The sequence below is a fragment of the Monoraphidium neglectum genome (assembly GCF_000611645.1).
Source record: "Monoraphidium neglectum strain SAG 48.87 unplaced genomic scaffold scaffold01060, whole genome shotgun sequence".
Classification (NCBI taxonomy): domain Eukaryota; kingdom Viridiplantae; phylum Chlorophyta; class Chlorophyceae; order Sphaeropleales; family Selenastraceae; genus Monoraphidium; species Monoraphidium neglectum.
Window position 1 is genome coordinate 1,823 of NW_014012568.1, and position 11,858 is coordinate 13,680.

At 58.6% G+C, this 11,858-nt stretch overlaps 4 protein-coding genes across 4 annotated transcripts in view; 1 reads left to right on the plus strand and 3 right to left on the minus strand.

Annotated features, from left to right (window-relative positions):
- Positions 1 to 1,447: 1,447 nt before the first annotated feature.
- On the plus strand, positions 1,448 to 2,521 carry MNEG_6498 (hypothetical protein; the record flags this gene model as incomplete). Its single annotated transcript, XM_014045025.1, has 1 exon — positions 1,448 to 2,521. A coding segment is annotated over one exon (1,074 nt), but the record flags the coding sequence as incomplete, so codon positions are not given.
- A 1,353-nt stretch (positions 2,522 to 3,874) lies between these two features.
- MNEG_6499 (hypothetical protein) lies at positions 3,875 to 5,618 on the minus strand (the record flags this gene model as incomplete). The annotated part of the gene is made up of 5 exons (XM_014045026.1): positions 3,875 to 4,267; positions 4,452 to 4,799; positions 5,042 to 5,101; positions 5,262 to 5,324; positions 5,490 to 5,618. 5 exons carry the CDS (start codon positions 5,616 to 5,618, stop codon positions 3,875 to 3,877), a joined length of 993 nt encoding a protein of 330 aa, XP_013900480.1.
- Positions 5,619 to 6,792: 1,174 nt separating this feature from the next.
- MNEG_6500 (hypothetical protein) lies at positions 6,793 to 8,653 on the minus strand (the record flags this gene model as incomplete). The annotated part of the gene is made up of 5 exons (XM_014045027.1): positions 6,793 to 7,141; positions 7,347 to 7,477; positions 7,767 to 7,878; positions 8,043 to 8,190; positions 8,548 to 8,653. 5 exons carry the CDS (start codon positions 8,651 to 8,653, stop codon positions 6,793 to 6,795), a joined length of 846 nt encoding a protein of 281 aa, XP_013900481.1.
- A 1,149-nt stretch (positions 8,654 to 9,802) lies between these two features.
- Positions 9,803 to 11,858, minus strand: part of MNEG_6501 (hypothetical protein) — a gene marked incomplete at both ends in the record, with an annotated part of 5,464 nt that continues 3,408 nt past the window's right edge. The window contains 5 exons of the mRNA XM_014045028.1: positions 9,803 to 10,180; positions 10,381 to 10,728; positions 10,961 to 11,020; positions 11,172 to 11,234; positions 11,420 to 11,554. Coding sequence (XP_013900482.1) covers positions 9,803 to 10,180; positions 10,381 to 10,728; positions 10,961 to 11,020; positions 11,172 to 11,234; positions 11,420 to 11,554 — 984 coding nt within the window. The remainder of the gene's footprint in view (positions 10,181 to 10,380; positions 10,729 to 10,960; positions 11,021 to 11,171; positions 11,235 to 11,419; positions 11,555 to 11,858) is intronic.

The window sequence follows — 11,858 nt, forward strand, 5'->3', positions numbered from 1 at the left end:
ATGGTGTGGCAGTGAAGCGGGGCATGAGACCTCAACACGTTGCAGCTGCGATGGTGGCTGTGTGGTGTGCACGGAAACGGCTGCGGTACCTTGACACCTGCTCGACACCTGCCCTGGTGTCACCATGCCACCGCCACATGGCAGCTGCCCGCACAGGCCCATTCCCGTAAGCTTTTACAAGTGTGACGATCAGCGCGAACGTGGTGCCCGCGGACGTCCTGGGGCAGTGCCACCAAAGCACCGTGAGCTTCTCTCGCCACGAAGAACGGGTGTACTTTGATTTTGGCAAAGCGGTCGCCAAATTCAACCAGCCCGGCACAGTCAAGGGCCTGTTCTCCACAAACGTCTGGACAGTGCCACTGTCCAAAAGGCGTGGCCGGTAACTCGCTCGGCCTCATCATGGCCCGCATTTCAAACAAGGATGTACCTGTGGTCGCGGCGCTCCTCCTGCTGGGCTGGCTGGGCAGCCTCCAGGGCGTCAGGTGGGGTGCTGGTTGCAACCGCGGGTGGCATCGCGGTCACCCTGGCCAAACCTACGGTACAACAACATGCTGGACTTGGCGTGCCTTACAGTGTTTGCCTCCAGGAATTTTAGGCACAATGGCGCGATTGTCACTCACCCGCCGCTGCCCTGCCCCATCTTGAGCTGAAGACCACGCACGGGTTCCATCATTCCCCTCACATCAATGCTCCACCCCACCCCACTGCGCCTGTCGCTTGTGAGCACACAGCCCCGCAGCAACCGCCAAGAAGCCGACTCTGAAAATTGTAAGCACGGTGCTGACAGGAAAGAGCTACCTGCGCATGTTGAGGATGGCTCAAGTGCTGTATCTCTCCCATAGCGAGCTGACATTTATGTGTCAGCACAGAGCATGCATCTGTGTACGCATGCCATAAAGTGGATGTATGCACAGTACATACATTCACGCGGCTGCATATCAAGTTCAGTAGACATGCCTCCGAGCCGTAAGCACTAACACGCCCACTCTGAACACGTCAATGAACAGTGTGCGCCTGTCCAGGCCATTGTAAAGAACAGCTGCGCCAAAACGTCTGGGCAAGCGACGACAGACCAGCTGTGCAGCGCGCTGCTGGCCCCCGCCGTCGCGACGCCCGACAGCAAGGTGGGTACCAGCAAACCCGCATTCACATGTGTCCATTGCATTGACAGTCTAGATAGAGTAGTCTGCAGCGGCCACAACAGCATCCCCCCCTTCTTGCATCAGTGCATGGCATACGCTCACTGAGTTGAGTTGCGCGATCGGCAACCATGCCACTCCCACACGCTTGCTCACTTCATACGTAGCACTTCAGTCATGATACATTCTATGCACTGCCACGTGCTGTCCCCACCCAATTATCTGGCCAACAGATCCCATAATGCACACCCACACTGACACTCACATCTCTGCACAACCCACAACAACGAACCCGCTCTGTAATTCAGGACCCCCTCAAGATCAATTACGGCTGTGGTCTGGTGACGGCCACACAGCTGGGCAACTTTTCAAGCAGCCTGGCGGCCCTGGAGTCAAAAGTCGATGCTGCCACCAACCAGAGCAGCAGTGTGCAGGGCACATTGTTGCAAGGCAGCCAGCAGCTGCAGTCCAAGACTGAGGGGCTGCAGGCAGCTGTAACAGCGCTCAACAGTACAGTGCTGCAGCTAACACTGATGCTCAAGGATAGCAATGCACAGATCGCAGCACTCAACAGCACAGTGCAGCAGCTAACAGCAATGCTCAAGGACAGCGTTGCACAGGTCACAGCCCTTGTTGCAGCCAGCCAAACCGTCAACCGCGACATCGCCGCACTCAAGGCTGAGACGGCGGCAATCGCGTCAATCAACGCAACTGTGAGGGATCTGACATCCAGGAGTGCTGCGGACGTGGCAGCCATCACCCTTGTCAATGCCAGCCTCACCACTCTCGAGGCGACGGTGTCAGCGATAAACCTGACATCATTCTTGAAGAATACAGACGCCATCGACGCCGCCTTGCTGGGCGGCTTGGCGGCGGCGCAGTACCTGCGAAAGCGCATCGTTCTGTACAGCTCCCCACCCACCCTCAATGGGGGCCACGGCGGCCGGGCCGGCGCCGACTCCAAATGCCAACGGTTGATTACGCAGCCTACGGTGGGGCTGATCCAGGCTCGCGCGTTCTTATCTGTCAATGCCGCAGACGAGATCCGAGACTTTCCCCAGCTGTATGGGGTGCCGACAAATCTGCCGATTGAGTCGGCTGGGGGCACCGTCATCGCCGGCAACTGGACTGAGCTGCTCAGCGGGAGCATTCGGGCCTCATTGCGCAGCGCGGGGGTGGTGTCTTCATCTGCGTGGTGGTCGGGCTCCAACGCCGATGGCAGTTTGGCGGCACCCACATGCAACGCTTGGTCGAGCGCCGCCTTCACTGATGCTGGCACGACTGGCAGTTCCGATGCGACGGGCACTGCATGGATGAAAGGAAATGCACCCTTTGTATGCAGCAATACGGTCGATGTGAGCCTACTTTGCATTGCCTTCTAGTGGTGTATGGGTGCATGATGGACCAGATATGATTTTTCGGACAGCCGCGCAGCTGCACGCATGCGCGTCATTGCACGTGCCGTGGAGCGCAGCAGCATTGTGTAATGCGCTGACAGACTGCCAGGCACCCGACCAGCCGGGCCTGCAACGCGCAGAGACCGGCCGTGCCCCCATTGCCTTGAAGTGTTGGATTCAGCATATATGATAGAAATCTCAAAGTTTACAATAGGATCCTCCACGCGCCTGCACAGTCTTTTCAATCCTCGCGGTACACACGACAACAAATCTAGTTGTGTCGCCCTGATTTCTTGTTGACTTATCCTTGTGCCAGGGCTGACACTCCAATAATGTTGGCTACTGGTGCTGTCCACCTCCGTGATTACTTGCTGGGCAGAAGGGCTTGTTCCTCCCAATTTCTCCCATTAGCTGTAATTTTATTGGTTTGAGAAAGGTGATATAGACATACATACAATCCAGTTGTTTGTGGCATTTTTGAGCCTGTACAGTTTGCATGTGGGTGACTCACATTGGGACTGTCAATCAAACTGCAAGAAATACTGCACACAAAGAAACACCTGCTGCGAACCTAGGTTCCACATCCAAGCGACTTTGCAGGTGGTACGAGCCGCTTACCAAATTTCAACCTGCGTTTGCAATGCAAAATTCAGGCAGTCCATGACAAGCTATGACGACTCTTCAGAGCCTCCTTACCTATCATCAAAGTCACTACCCAGCTTTGATGGTGCACCTGGGCTGAGCAAGCCGACCTGCGTCAGCTTACCGCCGGTTGACAGCAATAGGAAACCACATGCCCACAACAAACCCCACTTATTACCCATGTTATATACACCACCACAAACCCCACTTATTATGCAAATGTTACATCACCCCACTTTGATTTGCAAAATCTGCATCACAGTTGCCAGGCATCGGTCACTCACAAGGTCCAGACCTCAGGGAGTGCGGTGGCAGCTGCTTGCAGCTACTATGTGAGCTAACTTGAAGCACATATCAGCAATTGCCCAAAGCTCAACGGAGCATTCAATAAACTTGTTCATAAAGGAAGCGCTTCATGAACGTCACAGGCGCTTTGGCCAATGACCCCCACAGAAAGCGGCTGGGGCAATACTTGCATACATGACCTTGAGGGGACGCAGCCGCAGCAACGGGTAGTATGCAGGCACAAGGAATGACAAACATGCGCACCATACTCGTTGCACAGTGACCGACAGGGGTGGTGAACCCATCTGGTTGTGCCACACAGGGCAGGCGCACTTGATTGTGTGTTTGGTCAAACGGTCACCAAAACGCATGTCAGTCTGGATGTTGAAATATCTAAAAGTCCACAAGCACTTAAGCCGTCATAGCTGGCGCGTACCAAGACAGCCCCTGCAGCTCGACACGCGCCGCCCCACCCTTGACTACGGGGATGTTGACGCTGCTACCACCCGCAGCAGCGCTACCCCCTGCGATCAGCGGCGCCCAGCACTGGGAGCTGCCGTCTGCAGTTGCGCCGCTCTTAACCGTAACGGCCGCAATGGTGCCGTTGGCCCCGACCTCGATCGCGTACGACAGGGCGCACTCATCGCGCGCCTGCCTGGCGAGGAACGCGGCCCTCAGGTCGTCTAGCTTCAGGGAGGTGAGGGGCCACGAGGCATACTTGGCAAACTCTGCCACGACGGCCTCCACCCAGCGCATGACCAGGCTCTTGCCAGAGCCGTCCAGCAGCGCCAGGTTGGCTTGGTGCTGCAGGAGGTTGGGGGTCAATGCCGGCAAATCGGGGGTGCAGGGTTGAGCGAACAAGGCGACACGAGAGCTGCCACGTCCCCTTGCAGTCTCGACAGCAGGTCGCAGGACCGCCTTCGCTGCGCGCTCCGCCTTTTTTGGGGTCGACCGAGCCCCGTTTTTACGCACTACGCCGGCCGCTCACCATCATGTAGGGGTCGTGGCGCAGCGACAGCAGGCCGTCCCTGACGACCAGGGCCGCCTCTCGCTGCATCAGCTCGTCGATGGTCGAGTCTTTGCCGAAGAAGGAGCGGTAGAGGGCGTTGTACATCGCCAGGTTCTGGCTGGCAGTCGAACAGTTGAAGTAGATCTCTGTTGCAAACCGCGGCAGGATCTGGAAACCGCCGTAACCGTGCTCTTCCTCTGTCGTGTAGAGCATGTGGTGGGGGTTGTCAGGGTTGGTGAGGAAGCTCCACGTGTTATCGCCGACAGCGCAGCCCGCGCCTAGGCGTGCGAGGGCGGCGAGCGCGTCGCCGTTGTGGAGGCCGCTGATCTGCGAGGTGTGGCCGTATTTAGGGGAGCAAGGGAAAGAAGAGTGTTTAGATGCGTGAATGCAGAATCTGCCGGCGTCAGCCAACCATAGCGGGCACCAGGTTCTTGCAGAGTGTTCGCTTTACTGCGCCTAGATTGCACAAAATGGGCGCAGTTTGCGGTCACACTTCACAGCAAACTTGCACGACAGCCGGCTGACCAGCAGCAGCCCACACAGCAAATTGATCAATACCTCATGCTCACCTGCGGCGTGACCATGCAACTACTGCTGAAAGTGGAGCGGTTCGACAGTCCGAGGAAGGCCTGCGATGGTGGAAGGTCAAAAGGAGTTTTGTGTTGCGGGTGAAGCGAGCTGGTGGGCAAGGAGGTGGGCGTGCAGCACTCTCTTGCGCCACCCAACGCATCGTGTCACTTCTGCCCACTGTGGGTGACGGCGGCCGCCCCCTGCAATCTCACGGCTCACCGCCATGTCCTTGTTGAGAGCCATCTGCATCTCTGCATCAAATGACGTCACATTATCCAGGATCTGTGGCAGCAAGGGCAGACGTGTGCAGCGTGAAGTTCCAAGTTTGCGAGTTCAGCGTTAGCAGACCAGCCCGTGCATCAGATATTGCTGTCTTCAAGCGCGTGCTTGCCCTGCCCGCGTGGCCTTGACCGACCCCTGGGCTGATGTGCTGCAGGCTGGACCCACCTCGTGTGTAAACGTGTGGTGCGAGAAGAAGAAAGCGTCCGCGATGCCCCCCTCGTTGTTCTTGATGGCTCTTGCGACCTGGTCCTGCAGGCTGAACTGCGCGTCCTGCCACTGAGAGCTGAAGTTCATGGCGGCCTATGGGGGTGTGAAGTTCAGTGGCTGCTGAGTGCGGTGCACTAGCAATTGGGTGGCAAGCTCTGCATGCGATGTTTCGAGAGAGCGGCCCGTCAGTGCACACAGCTGGCGTCTGTGCGGGTTGCTGGACTGCTGGGGTAAGGGTGGACGAGGTGTGGGCGGCAGAAGTGAAAGTTGGTGCTGCACGAGATGCAACACGCAATCCCACCAAGCAAGGGCGCCGACCCGCACCAGTGGGACACGGTTCGTGCCAGATCCCAGCGGCTTGGCCCAGTTCTGTGGTGGGTAAGTAAACGCAGCGCGCGCGGGCAGACGGCAGTGAGGCTGTGTCCTTGGCTAGATGTTGCAAGGCCAACAACACCGACCAGCACCGCGGCTGAAATATGCGCCCTGCAGCACACACCTCTGCAGTCTTCAAGCATTGCAAGTGTGGTGCATATGAATGCGTTTGGGTTGCAGACGCATGGCGTCATCCGCGACCGCACAGCAGGTTCATGCAGCCTCTTACGACTCGCCTTGGTGCAGCTGCGGCAGAACTCCGGGGCATCGGCCGGGCACGCCTCAATCGCCACGTTCGCGCAGGTGCAGCCGAGCTCCATGTAAATCGGCATGTCCGAGCAGGTGCGGAAGTCCACGCTCAGCGCCTGAGCCAGGGGCCGCGCAGCCGCGCCGGCCAGCGCGCCGACAACTCCCCCGCCGTTGAAAGGCAGCTCGAGCCTGTGCGAGTGCGCAGGAGGTGATGGACGCGAGCAGTCGTGAAAACGGGCTTGCCGCACCACGCGTGTATGGCTGCAGTGCGTGCCAGGGCGCCTGTGCGTGGCACACACTGCAGCAGCTCCCCCCCACACACACCTGATGTCGCTGCCAGCTGGGAGCCTTGTCCTCAGGTCCTGTTGCCACTCCATGTGGGCAAACAGGTCAGGTAATGTAGTGCGGTACGAAGTGTTGGCGCCGGCTGGCGCTGAGCTGTCAAAGGTGGTGGTCAGCAGGAAGTCGTCTGGGATGGGATAAGGTGGGATCCCGGCATGATGGGTTGAGGGGTGGGTTGAGGGGTGGGTTGAGGGTGGCCCAAGGCTGACGACACACAAGGTCGAACAGGCAGCTTGACTTGGCCGTTTTGTGCTGCTCTGGCATAAGCCTGCACGCAGCAGCGTTCCTCAGTGCAAATTCACCTCAAATCCCCAACCCCTGCAACACCACGCAGCGCCTTACCAAGCTGCACAGAAAGCAGCGCCTGCCGCTCCCCGGGCACGAGCCCCTGCAGCATCCAGCCAAGGGACACGTGGCCCAGCAGCATGCAGCTGGCACTGAAGCTCGAGCAGTCAAACACAAACGCCAGGGACTCGCGGCCGTCTTGGTACTTGACGAGAGCGCCCGCCACTTGGGGCGCGGCACCAAGCTGCTGGGGCTCAAATTGCAGGATTGGCTTCGGCGTGCAGGGCGGGTGCAGGCCGGTGCCAGCAAAGTCGCTGGCCCACATGGAGCAGGTGGAGAGTGGCACCGCCTTGCCGGGGCACCTGTGGGGGGTGAAGGTTTGCAGCACAGGGGCGGATTTGAGGCCGGCGGAGCACACTGTCTGCCCAGTAGGGCTGCAGTTCAAACGCAACCTCGGACATCAATTTCCACCGCCATGCCAACCCCCGGACGGGCGGCTGGGCAAGGGCGCATGTGCATGGAGGTAGCAGCACAAGATAGGGGCGCCATTGAAGGTCGAAAACCCACCTCCAAAGGCCGCCGCTGGTCAGGCGAGCCGCGGGGTTGACGCGAGACACGCCAATCGGCGCGTCCGCGGTGAAGGTCATGGGGATGTCTTTTGAACTGCAGGAGAGCGTGTCCGGGTCCAGGCCGACGTTCTGCGGTGAAATAGATGTGACAGTCAGCGTCAGCGTCGTTTTTGTGAGGGAGGTTGGCACGACAGACCGAGCAAACGGCGCAGGCAGGCAAGCGGCAGGCGGAGCAAGGTGCACGCAGCTGTGGAAAAGAGGCTGCTGTGCGGTTGCTGTACACGAGCAAGAGAAGGCGGCAAGGAAGCACAGGGAGCTCCAGTAATAGTTATAGCGTCAACGTGGGGGCTAGAACCCCTCAAATTACCCTCCACCCCATTGGTTATCAAGGCAACGCCGTTAAGAATTGGAGCCGCACCGTCGGCCAGGCGCCAAACTTGACGCTTCGGGCGCCCGTCTTGCGCTGGAAGTTCCAGAGCACCTCGACCTGCGCCCTGGTCAGGTAGCCGGTGGCCTCGAGGTTGGGGTACCTGGGGGGGGGCATCGGGGTTGTTGAGAGTCAGCTGTGCTGTCTTCACTGTGGAGGGCTGTGGCGGGTGTGCGTACCGGTCGGCGGTGCAACTCGAAGTACCAAGGGGCAAGGGTTTGAAGGGCAGGCAGCGTGCTTGCGCTTGTGCTTGGGGCCGAAGCTCACATGACGTAGCCGGCAAAGCGGGCCGAGCCGTCAGGGGCCCACAGGAGCTCTGTCAGATTGAGGGAGGAGCCGGGGCTGACTGGCACCACCGTGAAGGGGGCGCCGTAGCCGCGCATCACTTTGGTGATAAAGTCCGTGCCTGCAAAGCCTGCAAGGGCGCCCAAGTGGTAAGGGGGCAGGTTTCAGACGGTGGGCCCCCTTCATGTGGTGCAGTTGGTTTGGGGTCAGCAAAGACGAAGAAGAAGGGGCCAGGCCTAGGGCTTCATGCATTGAACGCTAGTGTGGGTTGAGAGGGCCTGGAATAATGCTGCACGGACACATCGGCATGTAGGCGCTGCGCATGGTGCGGCCCCGTGTCAGGAGCTGCGCCTGCCATGCGTGGCGCCTGGCTCAATTGGAAGGTGCATTGCCTCAGACTGCCCTGGTCTACCCCATATGGATACATCTTCATAAACAGCTCCCTAATACGCCCGAGCCTTCCCTTGCCCCCATATAACCCGCCCACCTGGGGCCGTGAGGACCAGCACCTCCAGCTGCACCACCATGGCGTGCGCCGCGCCGACAGCGAGCAGCAGCGCGAGCAGCAGGTAAAGACTTGTTTTGAAAGCCATTTTTTGCGATTAAAAAGTAAAGGGAGGCCGAGGCAAGCCGAGTTTGACAAGATTTGCGTCGGTGAAGCAGAGAACGAAGTGGCCTTGCGTGAGGCTTGGGTGCAGGGCTGCAATGAAGGTGAATCGTTGAATCAAAGTGGTTCTTGAAACGCTATTATGAGCACTATAACGTGGCCTGGCGGAAATTGTGCTCGTGCCCGCCCCGTCAGATCCGCCCAAGCTGCCCACGGACGGGTTTGCCGTCTTCCTGCCAATATGAAGGTCAAGATTCAAGCCCATACCTGTTTTTCATATCCAGAGCCTCCAGGCAGGAATTCGACGGGACTGCCTCCGCGTCAAGCAGAACTACATACACGGCGGCTCCTCGCCCCGTCATGCGGCGCCTGCAACACTGTGGTCACAACCATACTCCAGTGTTCAATCCTAGAAGCCCGGATGGTTTCATGCTCGGACCACTGTGGAGCGTGGTGAAGACCGTTTCCAATATGGTGCAGGGGTGTGTGCCACCAAATGCGGCAGCCTTGCTCGCGCCACTGCTTCGAGCTGTTGCGAGCAGCTGGCCTGCAGGCTTGCGGGGCCTGATTGTCGCACGCATCACGATGAATTACATACAATAACAGAGTATTGTAGGTAGGTTACTGTGTTGATGACTTGTAACCAAACCAACAGGCAACCAAAATCATATGTAAGCAAACCAACCACATAACCACGAAATTATACCCATCACTACATTGAAGCGCGTCGCGCACGATGTTGTTGTGCACGGTGCAGCCAGCAGCCACACATGCGTGGCCACTGCCAAAGTGTTTGCCCTCAAGCACCTCGTCACACTGCTTCTTGTTGAGGCCTATTCAGCAGGCGTGCAAGTGCAGCCCCAGACAAAATGCACAACAAGACCCGCTCCATAAACACACACAAAGGCAGTCACGTGTAAAGGGTTCAAAACGTGCACGGCAGTTCAAAAGCCCAGTCCCTCTCAGTGTGCGAGCAGAAATCGCACGCTCAAGATCTTGACGAACAGATTTTCAACCCAAAGAACGGGGGTTTGGCAAAGGCGTCTTCTAGCTCAAAAACCCAACTCCCCAAGCCAACCACACCCCCAGCCAGGAATGGTGGCTGACCGCCCTTGAGGGAACCTTGGACCAGCTTTTATGCCGTAGAGGACGGCGAGTACCAAGACAGCCCCGGCACCTCAACCCGTGCAGAGCCGCCTTTGGCCATGGGGATGGTCACGCTGCTTGCACCCCCCGCAATCAGCGGCGCAAAGCACTGCGCATCGCCGTCTGGATCTGCGCTGCTCTTGACCGTGACGGCCGTGACGGTGCCGTTGGTGCCGACCTCAATCGCGTACGACAGGGCGCACTCGTCGCGCGCCTGCCTGGCCAGGAACAAGGCCCTCAGGTCGTCGAGCTTGAGGGAGGTGAGGGGCCACAAGGCGTACTTGGCAAACTCAGCCACAACAGCCTCGACCCAGTGCATGGCCAGGCTCTTGCCGGAGCCATCCAGAATTGCCAGGTTTGCTTGGTGCTGCGGGTGTTGGGGTGCGTGGTTTCGGATGGCAGGGCGTGAGGGCCGTGCTAAGGGCTGCGAAGGTTGTCAGAGCCGGCCAACATGCTGCACGAGCATTGGCACGACAGCAAACAATCCAATAGTGCATGGCAAAAGCGACCCCAATGATAAATTTTTATTCTGCTGCGTATCCTCTTTGACCCGATCCCTCAACCCACCATCATGTGGGGGTCGTGGCGCAGCGCCAGCAGGCCCTCGCGCACCACCCTTTCCGCCTCTCGCTGCATCAGCTCGTCAATGGTCGAGTCGCGGCCGTAGAAGGAGCGGTACAGAGAGTTGTACAGCTCGAGATTCTGGCTGGCAGTCGAGCAGTTGTAGTAGATCTCGGTCGCAAAGCGCGGCAAAATCTGGAAACCGTCGTAACCGTGCTCTTCCACTGTCGTGTAGAGCATTTGATGGGGGTTGACGGGATTGCCCAGGAAGCTCCAGGTGTCGTCGCCGACTGCGCAGCCCACGCCTTGGCTCGCGAGGGCGGCGAGCGCGTCGCCGTTGTGGAGGCCGCTGATCTGCGAGGGTGCAGCCGCATCAGGGGCCGAGAAAGGACAGATGAGAGCAGAGGGCGACACATGCAAGTCCAATAAACATGGCAGGCGGCAGGAAGCGGTAAGAGGAAACATCGTAAATGGGCGGGGCTGGGGCTGCTGGGCACAAACGTATGGGCGTCAAGACTTTGCCAGGGTTCCTGGATCTTCAGCTGCCCAACGTGCAGCAGCAATGCAATGATATTCACTTGCGCACCTGGGGCGTAACCATGCAGTTGCTGCTGAAAGTGGAGCGGTTCGACAGGCCGAGGAAGGCCTGCGATGGAAAACGATTGGTCGGGAGTGAAAATGGGGCATGGTTGGCTGCCAATCACATGTCATGCACCCTGCCAAGACTGCGTTGCTTGCTCCTCTTCTGTCTGTAGCTTCATGCTGGTTTTCGCAACCCAACTAGCGTAATGGCTCACCGCCATATCCACATTCAGAGACAGCTGCTTGTCCGCATCAAAGCTCGTCGCGTTGTCCAGGTTCTGTGGTTTGCAAGCGGGTAGCAGATCACGGCTTGAGCATGGCTGCATGTACATGGTGGCAGGTTCAAGATAGTCCTGCATATACACGTATAGACAACCGGTCGCGCCCCCTCACAGCTGCAATCCCCTTGATTGCCATACCCCCTTTCAGCCAACTGCACTGCGGTGCCCCAGCCTGCGCCCACCTCGTGCGTAAACGTGTGGTGCGAGAAGAAGAAAGCGTCAGCAATGCCCCCCTCGTTGTTCTTGAGGGCGGTGGCAATAGGATCTGCCAGCTGGAAATCTGGATCTTGCCATTGGGAAGAGAAGTTCACGGCAGTCTGCGGGATGTGAAAGCACAAGAATGGTGTGCATATGAGGTCATCGGATGACAACGTTTGCGCGTGTTTGAGCCTGATGACAACACTCGGTTTGTGGCAGGCTGCCTGGTGGGCCGGGCAGCAGGGTCCAGCCACCCCCTGGATGCAAGCACAAGGCAGACAAGGGGGTGGCCAAACAAAGCTTGCGTAGATTTGGGCAAAAAGGAGGCCGCACTCATGGCCCCTTCGTGCAGCAGTGTGCGCCTGTCGCACCTGCGGGACGCGGTCTGCCCCGGATCCCAGCGGCTTGGGCCAGTCCTGGGGG